The sequence below is a fragment of the Hippichthys cyanospilos genome, chromosome 5 (genome assembly GCF_059441005.1).
Source record: "Hippichthys cyanospilos isolate Australia breed blue-spotted pipefish chromosome 5, RoL_Hcya_1.0, whole genome shotgun sequence".
Lineage (NCBI taxonomy): Eukaryota > Metazoa > Chordata > Actinopteri > Syngnathiformes > Syngnathidae > Hippichthys > Hippichthys cyanospilos.
In genome coordinates this window covers 9953926-9976812 of record NC_142373.1, presented here as the reverse complement: position 1 = coordinate 9976812, position 22887 = coordinate 9953926, and the positions used below count along the sequence as shown (strand labels likewise).

At 40.8% G+C, this 22887-nt stretch overlaps 1 protein-coding gene and 1 non-coding gene across 3 annotated transcripts; one reads left to right on the top strand and one right to left on the bottom strand.

Moving 5' to 3' along the window:
* Positions 1 to 95: 95 nt before the first annotated feature.
* Positions 96 to 19555, bottom strand: ppp1r9ala (protein phosphatase 1 regulatory subunit 9A-like A). Of its 2 annotated transcripts, XM_088414488.1 has the most exons (19): positions 19384 to 19554; positions 16015 to 17917; positions 12101 to 12233; positions 11653 to 11773; positions 11292 to 11396; positions 10665 to 10812; positions 9940 to 10098; positions 9777 to 9830; positions 9409 to 9638; positions 8963 to 9059; positions 8778 to 8892; positions 8541 to 8692; positions 8092 to 8413; positions 7945 to 8002; positions 7805 to 7876; positions 7223 to 7418; positions 3545 to 3661; positions 2709 to 2897; positions 96 to 2320 (listed from the first exon to the last, which is right to left on the bottom strand). In XM_088414488.1, the coding sequence occupies exons 2-19, from the start codon at positions 17776 to 17778 to the stop codon at positions 2162 to 2164; spliced, it is 4191 nt and encodes a 1396-aa protein (XP_088270614.1). In that variant the 5' UTR covers positions 17779 to 17917; positions 19384 to 19554; the 3' UTR covers positions 96 to 2161. The 2 variants fall into 2 exon arrangements, with proteins under 2 accessions (XP_088270614.1, XP_088270615.1); XM_088414489.1 differs by lacking the exon at positions 3545 to 3661 and having other exon boundaries at positions 19384 to 19555.
* A 2399-nt stretch (positions 19556 to 21954) lies between these two features.
* trnas-cga (transfer RNA serine (anticodon CGA)) lies at positions 21955 to 22036 on the top strand. Its single transcript has one exon. It is a non-coding gene; the product is annotated as a tRNA-Ser (tRNA).
* The last annotated feature ends 851 nt before the right edge of the window (positions 22037 to 22887 follow it).

Genomic DNA, 22887 nt, shown 5'->3' with positions numbered 1-22887 from the left:
TTAGAACCTCCTAAAAAAGATCTAAGCTGGTGTAAACAAATGGGATTCACGCATTTCATTTTAAATGCTCCAAATAACAAACTGCAGGTCTTGAATTCAGAACCGTGATTATTATTTTAATAGAAAAGTTTATTTGTCTTAAAGCTGGGGAGATACTAACTTTGTGAGTATTTTGCAGTACTGTACAGAATGAAACAATTTGCAGTACAATCAAATTACAAAGGACACTTTCCACAGAATAATGAAGGATGAGCTGCTTCTGGAAAACAAGCAATTTGACTACACAAACAATATTCAAAATGTTTTTGATGTCTTATCATTACAGCCAAGACACAATATAGCCCCCCCCCCAAAAAATTGATCCTGAATTACCGTAATTTCCCAAATATGATGCACCTGAGTATAGGACGCACCCTTAATTTTAGGGTCAAATCTAGTGCCAGCACCTTGGCAACAACTTAAAAACTATAGCAAAACAGAATAAATCTCATCTTCCCAAACCCTTCATATTTTCTTCTGTTCATATCCGTAAGTTATATATTTGTTGTGCGTCAAGTGTTTTGGATTTCCCACATTGTGAGCGGTCAGTGAACACCTCGCCAGTGTGACCGGAATCCGCTCCTTTTCCTCACGACGCAGCTCGTGTTCATTTTGCCATAAATGTCCCAAATTACGCAGCATTCGTGTTTCACCAACTTTGTGATTGCGTGTGTATGCCAAATAACCACAATTAATAAACGAGTCAAACGGAATACCTTTCTGTGTTCTCTAACGGGTGCACTCTTAATTGAATCAGCTGTAAACATTTTACACGATCCTCTCGGTTTTAGGAATATTTCTGTGTGTGAACAAGGACAGACTCGGGCCTTGGTTCAGTCTGTTTGCATTTTTATTGAAAATAATGAAATAACACGAGCTACTGTTAGCTGCAACGGGCACTGGCTGCTAACAGCCAACTGACATCCGTCCTCTCGCTCGTCCCGCTATGGTAATTATTGTAAATCAAAATACGGCCGATGTAAAAATGGACATCAAAACTGGCCTAAATTTTTAAGTTACCATTTATAGGACGCACCCGTACTATTGGACTTGATTTTTGCAGAAAAAAAATATATTTGGGGAATTAGAGTATCTATTAATTGATGGCAATTCATTTGCAAGGTCCAGGCTTCATTTTTTTAAAAAAAAAATGATCTATTATAGATGAGAATATCAAAAAATACACTTGCAGTAGGGATGCAAATATAAGCAGCAGCATTCCCATCGGTGATTACTAGATTACAATTGTTACTAGTGCTCGGCCGAGGCAAATCATTTAACGGCACCGTTTTAAATGAGTTTATTGATTGTGTTTGCACCGAAAAGAGATTTTTGAATTTTGAAAATAACAAACGTTCTTGCCGTTTACAGCGTATGGATTTGTACTGTGACAAGCAGAAGCACTTGGGCTTAGTTGTGATTAGTCACTATTCGACAGTCGTCATAATAGGCACCTGTTTACCGTCCAGCGGACCTCGACCCCCCCTCATTTTTTTTTCCTGGACCATGAGGAATATGACTCAACGTTTACATCAAGCTTGCATGATCCTTGATTTTTTTTCTTTTTGCCTATCTATTCTACTTAGTAGAAAACATTAGATAATATAAAAGCAACAATTATATTTCAATGAAAAAGTAATGCAGATGTTGTCACATGTATAAAACGTATATTTATACATTTAAAACCTTGTCATTCATGGAAGCGTAAAAGACAAAGTAGTGCTTTTGACTTCACTGTACAATACAAAGGGTTGTACATAAAACAGCAATCTTATACTAGCAAGGAGAAAATAACACGTTTCCATCGCGGTACACATTGAACCCATTGAAAAAAATGTGCATATTATATTCAAAAACATATTTTATAATTAGTATTCATAGTTTTATAGAAGTAAAAAAAAAGTAGGCCTTTATGCCACTCGCACAATGGTGAGGTTTCTTATCTCATGACAAAAAAAAACATTTTGATTAAGAGTTATAATGCTGCAGGAAGTTTTTGAAGGGGGCGGGATCAAAAAGTGGCACCTTTGTCCGCTCAGCATGGGCACTTAACGGTTTGAGACGACAGCATCAAGCTCGTCAATCGTCAAGGTCTTTTTTTTTGTGAGCTACCTGGACTGCTTCAGCAGACGGAGTCGGTATTGATGGGCAGCCGTCCGCTTCGGCGGATTTCCTTTTCCCGCTTCTCTCGCTGTTTCTCCAGCTTCTCCTGCGCCTTGCGCATTTCCTTCAGCTTCTTCTTGATAGTGGAACGGTCGCTCTGACTGGACACGCCCAACAACTGAAGGACATTGGGTCAAGATTGAAGGCAGAGAGGCCAACTCCAAACAACCTTATAAAAGGCATCAAACCAAGCGTCCTCTTATCTTATAAAAGTGGAGAATTTGGAATATACATTTTAATGTTCAATTTCAGGATACCTGCTCGATCGTTACTTTTGATCATTTGACTACAGCATCAGTTGACCCGCTCCGAGTTATCTCAACAAATGTTTCATTTATTAATTGTGATTAATCTGAATCTTAACTTAAAAACTACTGAGCGGTGGTAAAAAAAAAAATGCCCAAAACAAGGCAGGGAAGATAAACGGCCACAAGGTGGCAGTCTCAGGCTAAAGACCAGTGACTTCTCTCGCTTCCCTCCAATATTTGGCTTAAAAGTATTTTTACCTTCAATTTGTCACTGTCCAGCTGCAGAAGTTGCTGGCCGTCGACCCCTTTGGCGGTGAATTCAGCCGTGTACTGGTCCATGTTCATACCCATTAACCAGTGACACACCTGCTGATTGGTCCATTCGGAAACAGGACGGTTCTGCCACTGATATTGTTTTGCTGTGGCCACTGGCTCATCATCCAAAGTCTAGGGAAAAACAACGTGGGCACACATTATGTCCTGGAAGCCATCCTTAAATGTGGTGCATGAACCTAGAGGAGTGTGATGGGTACCAATGTGACGCATGCAATGTTGTGCAAGCAGGGTTCCAGGTGAAATGAGAATGGAATTTGTTCAGATGGCAGAACACGAGTGCGGCAAACAAAAAAAACAACCACACATTTTACGACGACGGCGACATGCCGTGCGCAACGCTCCGTGCTATTTGACCACCAAGCGTTAACGGCTGACATTCTAAGAAGCAGTTAATTTGACTGAAATGGTGGGGTGGCATTAGAACAAAGCGATGCTTCGACTTTCAGTCAGCAAAGCAAGCAGTCACAGTGTTCTGCGCTCCACCAAAGTCAGAAAGAACAGAACGTGAAGCCATGGTTTATAGCACCTGACAAAACGCAAGGTTGACGCTTGCATTAACCAAACAAAAACATCTTTAAGATCTACACACACACACACACACACACATGCAGTTCTCTTCTATTTCCTCTCTATTCTGAGTTTAATCACAGCTGTGTGGGGGAGGGGCCTTCAAGAGCATGCTTGAAAGTGTTCCCTTTCAGTCCCCATCAAGGCGTCCCACACAGCTTTTGTGCCTGCGCAACAAGGAGAGCACTCACCTCGCTGGAAGAGAAGATTAAAGTGTGTGAGCGCCCAGACAGATTGGGTTCAGCGACTAACCCAGAGATGTCTGAACTGGGACTGGCGGGGTTACAATCATCTATGCCTGACAAACTCTGGTGGGACAAGCGGAGACAAGGAACGCATTTTTACAACACAACACATCAACAGTTCTTACAGCGGCTCAAAGTTGCAGGCGGGAAAGGACCCTGCTACTTAAACATGATTGGAGTGTGAGGGCGGGTCAAGAAACCTAGGGATGGGTATCGAGAACATTTGATCGATTCTACCACACTTAACAATACTGCTTTTTAAGCCTAAACTGCATTTTTATCCATACTTTTGTCAAGAACACCAAAATAAAAAAAAAAATATTACAAGTCACTCGTTTTTTCTTTTTTTATAGATTTACTTTTCATGCAACTACAATGGCTTTAGTGTAAAATGACTTAATCAGATCACAGTTATCCTGGTAAGGATTATATAAACAATTATTTTGTGTAAAAGCGAACCTTTATATTGCAACAAGCCTGGAACATGCTGTTGGGCTTCAAAAGGCACTTCTATGAGTTGAGATGCACATTTTTATGTTTAAAAAATGATTGTGTTTACCCTAAACATTTGAATGATCGATTGCACTTGTGACAAAGGGCAGTGAGAGGCGACATTGCGACGTCATATCTCGGTCCCGCTGCAGCCACCAGGCACAACCAATCGAACCAAGAGTAACCAAACTTTTCCATTAGTCTCAACAAATGCGTTGCGTTCAAATTGATTGGTCATGCCTAGAGTGAAAAGCTCGGCTGCTACGTTGTAGCAACAAAGCTAACCCAACGTAAATGACGCCAAAGTTATTCAACGTTATTGACTGTACGTAATTCAAACGTCACTCCTCGGAGCTATCCGAGGCGGAGACAGCCAGGCTTCGGAGCCCGAGAACGTGGAGAAATGATGGCGGCAACCAGCACATAACTACCGGCCTTATCAAAGTTCCATAGTAAAAACCTCGTAAAAACGCACTCTGGTCGAGTAAAAACATATTTTTCGCTTCCATTTTTATTTATACTATTTTAGGCAATGCCCTCTGCCCGCCTGAAAAACGTTAAACACTAGCTTGCTTTTTATAAAGACATGATTTGCCAAATTTTGGGGGAGTTGAAGAAAAAAATCCATCCAACTTGTACGATGCCAAAATTTGTGCCATCGAGATCGTGATCGGAGTTCGAATATTTTTGAGTTTTGGGATGGAAACAGGTGATCATTTTTTCCAACTTTTTAAAAACAGTATCTGAGTGGGGTATGGCTCCAATTATGACTCATGAAGCCTAAATCGAACTATTTTGACTAATCTCTTCAAGACCGTTAATAGAACCGTTAAAGGTGGAGCTCACGATACAACCGTTAATAAAAATTCAGCCCCGGGGAGTGGTACCCATCCCTAGTCAGGTAACTCGGTACTTGGGATGAACAATCCAAAATTCACATCAGAATGAACAGGAACATAATTTTTAAACAGCCATTACATTATTTTTAAACAATCTTCCAGCCCTACACAACACTCAAATCATTTTCATCTAGGTGAATCGATTAAAAGTTCTAGACCAGTGGTTCATAACATGGGTCAGTCTCAGGTTTGGCGGAGCCTCCACAGTGGTGGTCAAAACAACTCATTTTGTGACATGCCATCACTAGCTACAGATGTTACATCACTTGGTCAATGCTGCAGGGAATTAAGTAAATGCACTCAGTAGTTGGTGGTACATCATGTAATTTCTTATTGTTGAGCAAAAATAGAAAAGGGCCAAATGAATAAGTATGGCTTGGATTAATATGTATTATACAAAGAGATGGTAGTCAAAATCCTGGCTACATGATCTGCAATGCCAAGTTTTGCTACCAGTGTTAAAAAATATATATCTCAAGTTTAGCTACCAGTGTTAAAAAATATTTATCCGTCTTGAATTTGGACAAAAAAAAAAAGTGAATATGCATATGAAACTGGTAAGTGTCCAGTACCTCCAACAAGGTTAAGAACCACTGTTCTCGACATTTGGCCTGTCACCAAAGCGACATCAACTTCTAAACTATGTCTAGACTAACAGACTAAATATAGTTGGGTTAATATCATGAAAAAATGCCTTTGTTGGTGTCATCAGACTCTCGTGAAAATGTAACAGATTAAAGAAATTCTGTGACTTGTTAAAAGTGGCTGGACTTTTGCATCATTTGCTAACTTCATTTTATCAAATGTACATGATTTTGACCTAGATACTGCTCTGCAAACAAATAAAAGTGTAGTAAGAGGTTAAATGATTGTAAATTATTTCAACATGATTTTACTGTCAGCAACATTATTTATTGTGAGTCATTTTCATCATGTATATTCTATTTTTATGATCATAATGGAAATCATAATGGAAATTGTTGACACCTGCCCACCCTGTCATTATGGAGCCACTTTGTTTGGAGCGACATTACAACCAGAATTTGGTCTTTCTCAAAAGGGAGGTTGAAACTTCACCTTAACTTAACCTATTCACTATGTCAGTGCAATATCAAGCAATATAAAACCTATCAAAAATGATACATTTATTAAACATTATGGTCTGCTTGGTAATGGAGTTGTGGTCCACCCTGTGCACATTAAATGCTAACAATCAAAAATGTCCTGTCAACAAGCTCACAAATGTTACTGTTTGTTGGTACATATTCTGTGTTGTAACAATAACCTTTTTTAAGTGTGTGCAAATACCCATGATGAATTTGTACATAATCTACTTAATATAAAAAAAAGTCTCAAAGGCACTTAATGGTGATATTGACTCAGGTATGGGCTGAAGTTGAAAAAAAAAGTTTATTTTGTCACAAATCTGTTAGCTGCCTCCACCGCAAAAAAAAAAAAGGCCAAGAATCTTTCTTTCGGCCTGTGCAAATATTGAAAAGGTTGTTACAACTACCACGTACCATGAACTAGGATAGAAATGCTAATCTTGTGGTGGTCAATAAGTCAGCACTAGATTTGCTAGTAGTGCTCTAAAAGGTCAACAACAAAGCGGCATACTGTACCAAATCTAACGAGTGAATGAATAAAGACGACCAGGACAGATTTGCCTGTTTAACGGAAAACATGGTTGGTTCAATGGGATGTGTGGACACGGACTACCTAAGATGCAGCAGCCACGTGTTGCTTTAAAGATCTTGCCTTGATTCCAAGAAAATGTGGTGGAAACACTTGTCAAAGCATAAAGTGTGTGAGTGAGTGTGCATTTGTGAGGAAGTGAGTGCAAGAGAGACAGAGCAAAAGCCAATAATTTGACTCCATGCGTTTGATGTGTTACCCTTTGCAGATGAGTGAAAAGTCAGTCACCAAATTCTTTGCTGCTTAGCTCTCCATGCTGGCCAACATGTGGATCCACTTTTAGTGGCGTTTGCATAATGTCGTGTATTTGGATCCCAGGTTGGTACGAGCAGATGTTTGGAAGTGCGTACTCGTTAGTATTGCCCTTGCAATAATGATGGGTGTGATGAAAACTCACAGGCCGGAAAGGGATCAAATTTTTGGCTTTGCTGATGTTTTGTTAAGTTGAAATTCATTGCATAAGAAAATATTCCAGCATTAGCTCCCGTGATGGGTACAACTACTGAGCTTTGCGGAAAATGAGAACAATCTCTAATACCTTGTTCTTGCGATCCTGGCTTTGCTCTGCGCTGCCCTCGACGTACGGCGGGTTACTGCTGGACGAAGACAGCTCCCTGTCTCGGTCCTTCTCTTTGTCTCCAAACCAAGAGAATGGCATACACGTTGGGATGGCGGTCATAGAGTCTGCCGGTGAAATGTTGCCACCAGATTCTTCCAGCAACTCTGCCGACCCCCTATACATTAGATTGGAAAAAAAGGAGAGGAATTAAAAAAAAGAAAAAAAAAAAGTTGGCTGAAATATTGGCATATATGGGCAACAATTACAGCATGCGTTGGACCATAGGGAGTATAATTGTGGAAATTGGGAGTGATTTTTAACACCAGTCACTCATTTATGTTTCGCTTACATCTCTGAATATTGCATGACTTAACTGGGGAATATACAAATTGAACCACCCTTTAGTAGAGCTAAATATTTACATTCTGTACTGTACAGAGAGTAAAATGGACATTATTTGTCACAGAATTTACATTAGACATTCCATTTGAACAGCTTGAAGCACAATGAAATGTCACTTGAAGAATGGTAGTAAACATGATCCACTGTAGGTCAACGTACCTGCTGTCCAAAGACATTCTCAATGCCTCCTTCTCATGTTTTCTTCCTTTGCCACCCGACTTGCGCAGGCCCCTGGTTTGGTATTGATTGATTAGAAAATGCTAGGATGTAACAACATTTGAGGAATTGTTGAAACATACCCAAAGTCAGGAAATCGTCTTTTAGGTTTTGTAGCTGACGTGGGTTCAATTAAATCATCTGCAATAAAAACAATCAATTCAATGGTCAAACAGTAATATAACAACAACAACAAACATTTGCTGTCAAGCTATTTAAATTTTTCACACCTTTAAGCACTTTTTCCTTGGCTTTGGACTCCCTCTTTTTGACATTGTGCATAAATCCAGAAGGGGATGCTGATATTGAGCTGTCATTTGCAGGGGACAAAGATGGACCCCCACTGCTGTCGATACTGCCCCCCTGTGACGGTGATAAAGACGGGCTGTTGGAGAGCTCAGCTTTGCTTCTCGGCTCATCTTTTGTCTCGAAGGATTCATCTTTCTGTTCGTTTTCAGGATAGAAGACGGGCACTGGAAGGGAGAGGCTCTCCTGGATGGAGCTCCTCCTTGGAGGTTCCAGCTCCTCCCGATCTTCCTCCTCCTCGTTTTCCTGTCGGGACAATGTTGATTTTGTACAAGCACAATGCAAGGAAGATTAGACAAAAGATCCAGTTTGACGGAGATTCTGTATTGAGCTTACATGCAGACATAACTGAGTGCAGTGCTTGCCAGCTGACCTGTGAGTGATTTGGGGACACCGCAAGAGTCTCCTTGAGTTTGTTTCGAGAGGGACGCTGCCGTTTGGCCTTCTGGGCCAACAGGCCTTTTGCTTTGTGCGCACTGATGTCTAATAGTTCCGTCTCAGGGACCAGCTCGTTCAAGTCGTCTTCTACAAAACGAACGCGAAGCAAGTCGGACCTTTCTAGTTCTAAATTATTCAATAATAAATTCAATTATATTGTTATCCTTTGTACCTGTGAGGGAGTCCACCGACATCCTATCTGTGACTGGGACTTGGAAGCACAGGCGATTTTCTGCTGAGTTTTGTAGATCTACACCTGAAGCTACCCCAGACTCCAGGACAGCTATCTGAAGATTAACACCACAGAGTATTTTAATGTACTAAACAAACATGTTTTAAAGCTAGTTTTTCCCTTACCCTATTTCGTAAACTCTCCAGCTGGTCTTTGTACAATCTTTCTTTTTCTTCGACACTCTTCTTCAACTCTTCCTCTTTCTTCACAAAGTCTATCTCTCTGGAAAGAAGAGGTGAAATATGGTCAAAACCTATTTTGTCTTTATAATGCGTTGATATGTACATATATACAGTAGATTAAAAACAAATTCCAAAAGTTGTAAAATTACAGGACTCCTTTCAGGGCCACGTTGATTTCTACCTGACAAATTCCTCCTGAAAAAGTCACCTCACCCAAAAAAGCAATAATGCCAAATGATGCTCTGCTTTTTATTCAGGGGAATCACACAAAGATTGGTTCTGGAAAGTGTATGTGGGTATGTTTGGTAGGGGGCTTTGATTTGCACCCGCACATTTTTTTTTTTTTTAAATGAAATGTTAAGGGTAAATTACAACTGATATCAACTCACTTCTGCTGGTAGTCTTTAAGAAGTTTCTTTGCCTTGTTGTACTTCTTGTCCAAGGTCTCATACTGGGCTTGTGTTTCTGCTAGCTGTTCATTTATTGTCTTGCACAGAGTTTGAGTTTCCATCCAATAACTCTCCAATTTGAGGATTTTTTCATTGCTATCCTCAAACTTTTGCTGTAGTGCAGACTCTCTGGCTTCCCACAGTGATTTGTCCTCTTCAGATTCCCTAAGCTGTGCAGACAAATGTAATGTGTTTACTGACAAGCTACAAATTCCTTAAAAACTAAAACGTTGTATATGTGAATACAAAAAAAAAGAATGCAAATCCAGTACTTTTCTGTCCAGACTAACTAGTCATTGTATTCATACCTTTTCCTTCAGTTGATTAAGTTCAGCTGAAGCAATGCTGTGTTTGAGCAGAAGCTATGGGAACAGATAATTACATTTTGCACGATGATTAAGATATGCCATAAAACAGACATTTGATTTACATTTGGAATAACATTAATTGAAACGTAGGGGGAAAGTGCACCTCTTTATATTTGAAGGCCATCTGAGAGCTGTCCATATTAGTTGGTATGAACAGCGACTCTGAATCGGGCAGCTCAAACACCTCTTCTTTCCGCCCTGGAGAAAAATTGGAGCCAAGAATCCTCTCATTCAACACGTCGTCGTCCTCGAAGCGCTCCTCCTGAAATGTGAGATCACGCATGGCATCACGCACGGCAAACAATAACACACCCTACAGGCCCGGGAACATGCTCTGCATGTGTCAACAACACTCTCAGCCTCACAGTTCAACTACAGTCCGGAAGTAAATTCTGGAACGATATCCAAACATCAGCAGGCTGGCATACAGAAGGCTCAGCAGGAGCTCAACTGCACATGTGCAGCATGTCTATAGAATCAATCGCAAATTAATCTCAGTGACACACATTTAATTTATAAAAATATTTTTGCTTGCCACTAGTCGAGCATGAATTGCTTCTTCAAGATTATGCTTGGACCAGTAACTCTTAGAAAATAGCAAAGCTCCACTACAAAGGTAGATGCCTGTGGTTGCCCAATCCCCAGAAAGCAAACATTCCAGAAGTTGGGCAGACGGTCGGCAGCTGAGTGAACACCTTGAAAAACAGCCACGGCACCGGGCTAGATCGCACGCAGCTGCTCGTTTCCTTTTGGTGTAAGGGGATTGGGTTGGGCTTGTAGGGGGAATACAGATGGAGGCTTTCTATTGACTCGGACCAGCTGACTCACCTCCTCTGTGGAGGGTTCATAGGGATCATCCAGGTGATGTTGCTGCTGCTGCTCTTGGTGATGGTGGTTCCTCTCCTGCTCTAGTGTTTCGCTGATGAGGCGGGCTACCTCGCTCTGTGTCCCCGGCTTTTCCCGACCGATCAGAAATCTATTTGCAACAAGGTGGTCAAACAGAAGTTAACTTGTTTTAGGATATCATGAGTCATTCTTCCCTTTCATAAAGATAAATTATTTACATGGCGCTGTATTTTGTGTTAATTCACGAGTGAACAACTCCGGTCCTGGAGTGCCACTAACCTGCATGTTTTTGACGTTTCTGCCGACAACACACATCATTCACATAATCAGATCATAAACAAGGTCTTCAGCAGCTAGGATAATGATCTCTGATTATTATTATTATTGGTATTATCATCATAATTATCATTAGGTGTGTTGCAGGTCTGAAACATCTAAAGCATGCATGATAGCTTGCCTTGGAGGACCGGAACTGCCAACCCCTGTGTTAATTCAACCTGAACAGCAGGCAGTTATTTAGCAAGCAATTGTGGTTTCTTGTATGGGAGAAAAAAAAGCCTTTGTAATCAGTAGATTTGAAATATCAGTGTTGGAGGCCTTTGGGCTAACCTCACTGTGCCTTTGGTGTTCTTGAGGACAGTTGCCGCAAACAGTTGGGTGACACCCACCAGACTGACGCCATCCACCTCCACTATCTGGTCATTCACCTGAATGCTAAACAGAAAGGACAGGTTTTTTTTTTACAAGAGGAGATCCAACAATATTCAATTAACAATGAACATGCACTGACTGAAAAGGCCCGAGAAACACAGGAAGTGAGATTATTTTTGTTAGCTTCCTTATGAGGTTAAAAAAAGAAGTGGTTATTTGTGTCTTATGGGTCCCTGGGCCTCTACTAAAAGTAATCTATAAGAGCTGTCAAGTCATTCAAGCATGAGGCCGAGGAGACCATGTGGATATTTGGACCTACCGTCCATCTTTCTCAGCCGCTCCCTGCTCTGTTATGGTTTTGACAAAAATGCCAAGCTTCTCCAGGCCCTGATCAGCTCCCACCCCCATTCCAATGATGCTGATGCCGAGGCCATTATCACCTAGATGCACACAAATGACAGAAGTATAAGAGGTTGCACACGGAAGAATTGCAAGCAAATAGTTAAACAATTTTAAATGCTCAAGACTTCAAAATGATGGGAACTAGTCATACTCCGCTATGATTATTATGTTTGGAATATGGAATTTGACGAATCTGGCTACAGGCATTTTCGCTGAAATGTCAAACTGAAGAGACGCCCATAAAACATAAAAAAAGAATTTTTCCACCCCTTGCTTTGCTAAGGATCTTGGAGTAAAAACTACTTCTGACATGGCCTTGTTGTTTATGACCCAAGGAAATTTTGCTTCAGTCATATTAAGATCACCTTTTTCAATTTCAACAGGGAATACATCCATCTTCTCAACTCGTTTCTCCAGCTCATATTCAGCAGATGCAGAAACGGGGTCCACGTCGTCATTGCGTCGATCATATTCCTCATTAGAGTAGGTACTGAAGACCTGTGAAGGCCAATAAGTTACCTCACATGACCATACTAATACATAATCCTCCAAACGTTTTTCACAATGAGCATGTAACAATTGTGTTTGTGTGCAAATGTCATCAGCAAAATGAAAAGTCACCATCTCTAGAACACAATACTAAATGCATTCCAAAAATAACCATGAGATGAATCTGATCAAAGTTTCTAATAAGCCGTCAACTTCTCAGCCATCCCCAATAAAGCTCCGACTGGGTCCCTTAGTTTGTTTTCTGGTTAGAATTACGAGCCGACAAACTCATACACCTCGCTATATGTCAAAGCTTAAGAAGTGGAGAAAGTAGGACACAGCTGGGGTGAGCTTAGAAGCGGATATAGTGGGGATCAATTCTCCAAGACAAGTGTTAGTACTGTTATATCCCAAAAAGAAAAAGTGAGTAGTCCAAAAGAAAAAAAAAAAAACATATTCCACAGTCTCCATCCAAATGGGCATGTGCTCAACACACCAGACTCAATATTATAGCAATCAGATGTGTTGATTTAGAATTTCTATAACAAACTAAGGCAACTGAGCTTCTACTCAATGATTAATAAAGGACGACAAACCAAACTTTGGTGGAAATATTTCTCCCCATAATTTTGTGTGGAAATAGTTTTCCCCCCCCCATGATATCCTGCTATTCATTTGTGTCCACTGGTGTTTTCATTGAATTGCATTCTATGAATTGCACACCACACAAACACAAGACATCATTGGAAAGACCAGGATGTCCTCCATTGAGTACACTAGGACTTAGTAGGGTATCTCCGATGAGTGAAAATAGACCATAAAACAAATATATAGATCAAACGGGTGACCTTAGTTTTTAGGGTTTCACCATAGTACGTAATGCTAAAAGCACTTATTGCACTAATAAGTGAACAATTGCAGGTTTAGACCATATATAGACCAAAACCAAATATCTGCTCCAAGTAAAAATGTCTGGTCTGACATTAAAAGTCTGGCATCCTTGTTGGGATACATTGGCTTGCCAAGACTTGCGTATTCAGCCTCTACTAGTTTTCACCTGATGGCCTGAAGCATTGTTGTTGTGGGATAAGTTGTACGGAGTTGTCAAAAATAATCACCATGTTACGTTACGTGCTTATTTTCAATAAGCTATCCTCAGCTATTTTGGCACACTTTCAGGTATCCTTCTACTGTGACTTTCCATTCCAAATGAAAGAACTCAGAAAACCCCAAAAAATACACACACCACTGATGTTGTGGAAAACAGAGGAATGCTATTCATGAGGCCCTCGAACCTCCTTAGTCTTTTGTCCACTAAATGATGAGGAACATATATACACATTTTGTTTTAACCTGGGGAAAAGAGTCAAAACTAACACTCAACAAATGTTTGATTACTGCAAAAGCTATTTTTATTCACTGGCTGTCATACGAGAAAGTGCATTGACACACATTAAAAAATGAAGACTTGTGAGATGTCAGCAAGGACTCCTTCACATATTGAAATAAGGGTAATTAGATCAAACAAATAGAAAACTGCCCAAGCAGAATCTGTGGATTCAGCCCCCACAAGCTCCCCTGACATTACCCCTGATTCTAATGCCTCAACTGTTACTGCAAGGATTTTGATTTCAACCATGTTCAGCCATTTGCTGTAACCTAATGAACCACAATATTTCTAACAAGAGGAAAAAACAATCAACAGGTTGGCAGAGGGAGAGGAGAAAGCTTTCTAATACATTTCTTTGATAACCAAATAAGGTTCACACAGGGGTCATCAGACATTTACGCAAGCTCTGCATTTCTTCTAAAACTACATCCCAGCAGTATGCAACAACTGTGCTCATCTGTCCTCACCTCAAAGGCAGATGTGCGCACAAAACTGTACTCTAAAATTATAAACCTTTGCCATCTTTGCCTCATTCCCACAACAGAAAACCAATGTGGGAAATGAGTTTGCAGTAGCGAGAACGGCGTATGAGAGGAATAGGCGGGCTGACCACGGGGTGGAGGACCAGGACTTACAAAACACAACTAATAAAAGTACTGTAGGAGTTCACGCTGAGACAGGCGTGGCAGTACAGTATATACGCTTGGCGGATATAGACTGACAAACATTTTACGCTTGAGGAAAAAAAAAGCCGTTGAAAACGACCAGAACGCCATAATAGAATCACATTTTCAAAAGAAGTGTAAACTAGAGCAGGCTCAACAGGTTTGCTCATAAAGGGCCCCCACACGCTGCTTTTGTCTCAAAGTGTTTGCTGAAATTTTGTGTTAGGGGTCCTTTGTCTCTGGGTCACAACAATATTTCAAAATTTGAGTTGACAATATTCCATAAACAAACACTCAAACGCTTGATGTAACATATGCCTAAGACGCTTTAGGAATAACTGCTTCCTCATTCTCAACAATACCTGCATGCGCAACGTAACACATCAAATCCAAGCCAACCAGAAAAAAAAAAATAGTTGTGTGCGCTGCCATACCTCTTCAGTCTTTGTCCAAGATAACACACCTGCAGCAGAGTTTTAATGATTCAGTAAGTTAGTGGTTTGCCATAGTCTGTGCACAAAAGCTTTCATATATAAACCAGTACACTGAATAAAATTATTCCTCTCTGGGAAAGACTATTTCATTGTGGGTCAATCTCATCAAACTACTAAGTAGAGTTTGTGGCGGCCTTCAAATGATACTATACTAAGTTCCAAATGAGTGCACTCCTTCACAAAACAATCCTTTCTTTCACTGGTAAGAGGACTTGGCTTACGCCAGGACCTAATCCTGCTTTGGGACAAAACCATAACGCAATTCCTCTCTACCAGTCAGTGTGCTCGCTCGGCTTCACGGGCTTGCACAAGCTTTGGCCTATTTACTCAGTCTTTCCTTTCCCAACTTGGGAACCTTGCCTGCGGTAAACAACGTCATTAAATGCAACTTGGGCAACTACAAAAGCAGGGTCCACGGCGGTATCTACAAAAAGACGATATTTAAACCGCGGCTACTTCAATTAAATAACTTCTGGCTATCGGAATGACGGTGTCAAGCTGCGGTTGCAAGTGACGCTTTTGTGATGTAGTACTGCCAAACCAAAAACAAGATTGGAAAAGACGGCTTGAGCTTTTGTCAGTTGGATGGCTTAACATGAAGTCTCTTGTTATTCTAGGGGTTGTGCAAAGTTCAGATTCGGGCAAATTGTTAAAAACAACCAAAACAAAACAATTTTACTTTGTCGCTACATGACAGACTTGTTTATGTGCCCTTCAGTAGGTCAGCCCCCCATCCCCTCTCCCAGGACCCCCTGCCAGGATGACTGAGAAAGCAGAGGATCCACACCCAGAGATAACAGTATATTTTAGAGCCTGGATAAACAAAATATTTGCGACCATGTTGGATGGGACTACAATTATTATTGTTTCCCTTGTTTTCTCAAAAATGCTGATTAGATATCATGCATGGGGGGAAAATAATGTCATATCAAAACATATTGGCTGGAAAATGACTTTTGAAACAAAAAAAAACAGAAAAGGGACATAAATGTTTCTAGTTCTCCGACATGAGCGAATAGTGAATGTATGAAAAAATAGCTATGGTACAATTACAAACTATCCACCCCTTTCTCTCATCAACAACTTTTTTTTCCCAAGAGCTAGGGTGAAGGAAAATCAGAAAGTGGCCGGCTTTGAATGCGCTACAAGTCAAACTGAGACAATGGTTTGAGTCAACTAAAATAATGAACTTGAGCAATGTTTATAGGACTCAATGTGAGCATCATCGAGCATTAACTTACCAGAATGGGATCCGTGGAAAACTTTATTTTCCTCTTAGGTGGAGGTCCCTCTTCGTCAGACAATCCGGAGACCTCATACCAGTCATCATACTCCCTGTACATTTCCTCCTCCTCCTCCTCGTCTTCTTCCTCCTCCTCGTCTTCCATGAGGACCTGGTCTACATCCTTGTCATCTACAAAGGCCGCATTCTCAATCCCATAAACTGGGGCTCCATTTACGACGGCCTTTTCCCCCTGCTCATAACGTTCATCATCTTTGTCCATATGCTCCTCTTTAATTCCATGTTGGATACTAACACCCAAGACAGAGTCACCTGCTTTCTCCTTGGCGAAGCTCCTTGCAACAGTAGTGGTTCGTTTACTTGCGTGATCTTCTGATGGGCATTTGTCTCCCTGCGCAACAAACACATTGCCTTCAACGTCCTCGTCTTCATTCTCCGAAGATTCATTTTGAACCACGACAAGCTCCGCCCTTACGACGCCTACCCCTCGGGCATCAATTGCGGGGGTCTGGCTGGAGGTCTTTGCCCTGGTAGGACCTTTCACTGAGCCGTTGTTGCTTTTGGCACTCTCTGTGGATATGGTTGTGTAGGTGTTCTCAAAGGCAGATATGTGCTGCCTGACATCACTTGGGGGCGAATTAAAAGCCTTGCTTTTATCCCCGACAACAGATGTTTGACACAGTCCATCGCCAGAAGATGAGTGACGCTTGTAGACATGGCTAACTGGACTTGTCGGCTCCGGCTTGGGAACGGCATCGGTTGTAGGGGAAATCGATTTGTGAGCCGCGTTAGGAACTGGGAATGTCGATTTAAGGCCGATGTTAGATCCTGAGGATGACGTTTTGTTCATGACGCACGTTGCGCTAGACGTGTTTTTGATGAGGACATCAGTTACGGGTGAAGAATTAGTGGCTTCTTTAACAGAAGTGGCTTTGTGTAAGCTGTCTCTTGTTGGAGAGGTCTGGAGTGAGTGTTCAGTCATACTGTCTGATTTAGCAGTGATCGTCTCCCCTTTGGCAGCAGCCATGTTGTTATACTCTGAGTCATTCGCAGCCATTAAATTCTCCAATCGTTTTGACGTGGGCCCTGCATTCAGCGACACTCTCTGCACATTCTTTTTTTCATTGTCGGCGTCCGGTCGACTTTTAACGCCCGATGAAGACGTTTGCTCAGATTTGAACGTCTCTGAAGACCCCGATGCCCTCCGTGCGGTTTTCCCCTCATCGGTAGCGCTTCCGAGAGACAGGCGGTTGACTCTGTTTGAGGAATGCTTTTCAACAGCGGGCTGCTCGGTGATGCCCCTCTCAAAAATTTTCCTAGTCACGGAAAACTTGTTTGCCAAAGTCACTTTGTCGATCTCCACATCCTCCCCTTTGGGAGTTTTATCTAAACTGAGAGACTCCGGGCTTATCATGCTGTTGAAGTTAACTCTGTGTGAGCCGACTGGAACTTGCGGCTTTGGTGGAGTCACCTGGGGAACATCAGACTTCAGGGTTGCTTTCACCTCTTGCTGTTCCTCTTGTTGCTGGCCATCCATCTGCAGGAATATATTCTTGATCTTGTTAACTCTGGTACCAAAAGGCCTCCCCCGGGAGTCCTCGCGGGCATCGCTGGAGCCATTTGCATACGACTTGGCAGCACCTTCTGATTTTGAGCCATCAAAGGAGCATTTGATAGCGTGGAAGTCGGACTTGTATGCGTTTCTGTGGGGGGAGGCGCTCCGCAGGGTCCTCTCGCTTCCTTTACTTTCTGCTTGGATCATGTTGCCTTTTTTTTCTTCCCAGCTGACTTTTAACTCAAATGATAGCTGACGGTGGATTGTTCCTTCCTTCACCTCAACATAGGCAGGGCCATGAGTCCTCCGGAGCCTTTTTCCGACTAAACACACACGGTGAGGGCATCTGAGGAGGCGGAAATATGAAGTTAGCTTATACAACAGATAATGATGAAACAAACTCCAATTCTGAATTTTCCTTTTCACACACAGTGCAGTTAGCAATGTGATAGGTGACTGCCATTTTTGTGGAATTAAAAAAAATATATATACATGGAATGAGCACTTCAAATGATTCAATATATCCCCACAACAAATAAATTCACAAAAAATAACAAATGATAGTTTTCATACATGATCTATTCTAATGCCCACACTTCTATTCTCACTAATAATCGATCTACACAAGTTGTTTTTTTTTCGCCAGCATTTGAAACATGACACTAATTTTGACACATCGACGTCTCGAAAATTTCTAAGTGCCTAACACACAAAAATAGGGGATTTTTGTATTTTATTTTTTGACTGAAACCTGTCAGCCAAACGGAGTATGGGCTTCTCCAAGAAGGAGACAAAATGGAAGAGGGGAAAAGAATGTTGAGAACTAATTCATGTGTACTTAAATTTAAAGGCGTTTTGGCCAGCTTTCCAATTGGCAATCAAATACAAAAGCATCGCAAAAAAACAAAAGGCATTTTCCCCAGAATGCTTCATCCTATTTTCAAAAATCTTTCAGAGTTGTACTCAGGTTGAAGTGGCCTTTCCAAATTGATTTTGCATTTTGGCCAAGTTTCACTTTAAAAATATCGTCATGTTGCTAATATCTTGTGGTATGTGACTTTTTCGTCTTGAGATTACATTTTTTGTTCTTTATTTGACCATTTTAATAGATTTTATTTGGGGGGGAATTGTGTTAATCGAGTTTATTTTATTTGTTGTCATTATGTTCCAATTGGAAAGACAAACTAATTGTTGAGCATCTTCTTTTGCACATTTACTGCAATGCATAGGATTAGATTGATATATTATACGTGGATTGTTTTTCTCATTTGTACTCTAGCATAGCGACAAACACTTTTTCTATCCCGTGAGTTAATTAAAACAACTGAGCGGAAATAACATTTCGCCAGGCTCCCCGAGAAGGCAAAAAAATATTTAATTATTTTAGGGAGAAGTGTTTTACTATTCCCGCATAAAGTTAAATATTACCGAAAGTGTATCGTAGCGCTCGTTAACATTGGGCAAACGTTAACTATCGCACTTTTTTTTTTTTTTTTGGGCTAGCTTACAAAGCCACTTCGTCACTTTGGTTCGCTTTGTGTAAATCGATTGTTATCGACTGGAGAAGCTAAAGTCCTAACTTTGGATTCAAAAAGTCAAGTCTTCAATAATTAACCTCGCTTTGATTCCGGTGAAAACGAAAACGCGACCTCGAGTAACGTATGAAAGTTTCCGGGCTAATCGTTGAAAGCAACGCTAATGTATCCGACTCTCATTGAACAATCCACTTGAGAGCGTGTTCGTTCCGATCCCCGAACATTCCCGAGAAATTCGAAACTGACTTCGCAGAACGACAACCGAAACCAATCTCACCTCCGACTCGCTTCACGAGGCGCCGAAAGCTCGCCCACGACGTCTGCGTTTCACCGCGTCAAACTTGTCCCTTCTTTTCCCAGCTCAGCGCCATCATTCCCCCGAAACGTCGTCCTGCCTCCTCGCGCTCCCTCCCAGCAGACCTGCCGGCGGGCGGGCGGGCTGGCTGGCTGGCTGGTGGCGGGGGCGCGCACGGCGGTGGCTGTGGTGACGGTGGCGGGGTGGGGACTGGGGAGGGCCTCGGGAGCGCGCGCGCATTCCAGGACAGGAGCCGTTACTGCTCGACTCTGCTGCCTTTTCGGGCCCACCTTCCAACTTTTCTTTCTCCACGGAAACACTTGTAACACAAAGCGTGGGAAAAGGACCTATTGTAAAACACGCCCCCCCCCCAACAATCCCACACATAAACTCTTTGAATAGCCAGAGCTAGTATAAGTACTGTAAAACTACTTATGAAGTACTGATTCATTTAATCCAATAGTTTTCCATCTTATTCTCTTTAATAGAGAATGTTCTTAGGTAGAAATACTTGAAATACGCTACTTGTGTCAAACTCAAGGCCCAGGGGCCAGATCCGGCCCGCCTCATCATTTTATTCGGCCCGCGGAAGGTCGATTTGACTTCAAGTTTCTTGCTAAATACCAAATACTTGCAACTTGTCATCAACTTCGAAAAATTTGGGGAGGAAGAAAAAAGCATTTTTTTTTTAAATTCTCAATCAATTTTTGCCGGTCTCTGTTTCAAAACTAGCTATGTGACGTGTGTTACGAACACATTTAAAATGTCACAGCAAAAAAAAAAGAAAAGAAAAAACTCACCAAAAACTTACTTTGCAGTCTGTCATATAGGGAAAAGGGAAAATAACCCCTGATTTTTTCTTCAAATAACAGCAAGAAAATCCTGTTGCTGTTTTTTTGCCCCTTGAGGTCGAATGGAAATGAATCACAGTTGCTTGAGAATGAGGTAACAGACCAATCACAGCTCACTTTACAGACTAAACAAACAAGTCAGAAAACAAGGCGATCTGTGATTGGTTGTTGAGCCCAGAGCAACTGTGATGTCATTTTTAGTCTACAGCTAGTGACAAAATGGCCACCCCATATTCTACAACCATAACATTAATGAGAATGTTGTATTTAGATTAGTTTAGACATGTAGAACATATTATTGTAAATAATTTTTTGGGTTGACTTTCCTTTTAAGTAGAAGAAAATCTATGAATTTAACTCCTTTACTTTGGGAAAAGTAAATAAAAGTAGAATCTTTGAAACCATTGATTTTTTATGTCACTTTCTGAACGTTGCCACCTGGAAAATTGGGGTCGCTTATGTCCTCCTTGACCACTATTTTAACATCTCATATTATAGAACATAAAAACTATATCTGAAAACAATTGTTGGTGTGGTAGTAGTTTTGGCAAACATTTGCTTTTCTTGTCATTTCGATCAGACGAATAACTAATTTTCATTGAAATTTAAGAACTATTAAGTGTGTACTAGAATGACCAATCAAAATGTAAGGAAAGTTCATATTGTTCATTAGGAATAAATGTTTAGTTCCCTCTCAACCTTAAGCAAAATTCCAGCAAGTAGCTCAGCATTATGTGCGACTTATGTAACAACATGCACTTGTGTGCTAAAATTGGCATTACCAGATGGTGATCTATTTAGCAGCCATTTTTTTGCAGGGCATGACCACTTTTTCACTCCCCTGAGGGCCTATTCAATCTGCATAATGAATAACAAAATGCATGAAATATGGATCCCATGTCACACTTGTTTGGAAAAAAAAAAATCCCTTTGAGTTTTCTTATATGTATCCAGCGATCAAATTTGCGTAATTAAGCTGGCGTTTGTGTTTACACTGTTTCAGCCCATCAAAGTTGTAAATGAATAGTCAGCCATTGCAAACATCTTGATTGTGAGGCATTTCCGTTAGTTTTATCAGACCGCTCATTTCATTTGAGACGAGCATAGTTGATAAACCAAGAATCACGTGGCGCTTTAAAATCCGCCCACATGTACACCATTTTTCCTTGTGTATTGTCTTTTTTGGAACATTGGCCACCATTGGGGATTTGGACTGTCTACAGTGAGAGCAAATTATCTGCGCAGCAACAATTATCGCTGGTCCAAACAACATTTCCTTTGCCAGTTTGAGCAGCTCCTCTTAAACAGGGCATATATATATATATATATATATATATATATATATATATATATATATATATATATATATATATATATATATATATATATATATATATATATATATATATATATATGTTTAAGGTATATCGGGCATTCTTATGTAGGTTGTGCCTAAGTATGCTTGCAAGCCTGATTGGTTGTTCTTTTTTATGTACTCTGTGATTGGCTGGCAACAAGCACAGAGTAGAGTGTGCAGGCCACATTTCAAAAATTGCCAAATCAGCTGCAGCACACACACGAGCTTTGTAGAGATAAGCGACCAGAAAAAAAATGATAGATACTTGGATTTCAAAGCAACAAAATGCGTTTCAAACACGTAGGTGTGTGTTTAATTAGAGTATGCAATCACCCGACGTATACAGTCACGATGGCCGAGAGGTTAAGGCGTTGGACTCGAAATCCAATGGGGTTTCCCCGCACAGGTTCGAACCCTGTTCGTGACGAAATTTTTCTTCAATTTTTGGGAAGCGCTGTATTGAATTTCAATAACATGTATGTCTACCAATTCGACTCAAAATCTTGTTTCCATTCAAAACGATTTATAGTTCATGTCCTAACGTTGTAACATGTTATTATAATAAGCCCATGATTCTTATTGATGTTTGTCAGATTTCATAGATTGATAGAGAGCCTACATTGTTTAGATTTTTGTATATAACAATGAATGCTAAGTTTGAAATGTCTGACGCACCACGCAGTTAGTTCATGTATTAATATAGTATTTGTATGTGTGTGTGTGGGGGGGGGTGTTTTGACATACTTCGACTAAATACTGCCATTGTAGAAGAAAATTGATTTTTCTATTGTGTCGCAGTCCATGCAACAAAATGAAAAGCCTTGGTAGAATGGGCAAATGTGGAAAAATCTGGTGTTATACCATGTTTGCACAAAAATGCACGCGTTCTCGTGTTTACCATTTTAAGCTGTCGCCATCATCTCCTAGCAACAGCGTGTCTGAAAGGCCATATATACACAGACAGTGGGCTTTCTCCTTGGGGTAACATGGCATACTACAGCCAAGGCAATGGTCCCTATGGCAACCTCTCACAATGTTGAAAGAACAAGACGGAAAACCTGAAAAAGCAGATGACGATATCTGATCACTTGACTTTGAAAGGGTTACAAACTATGCAGTAAATTCTACTGACCGTCTGCTGACTTTCATAGTGGAATGCAGAAAATCCTTCACAATTTGGCCTAATCTGAAGAGTCCGTGACTTCGGAATATTTTCTGTTAATGGTAATGCAAAAGAATCCAAATCTTCCACAATAAATCTGAACAAACCGTTTCTGT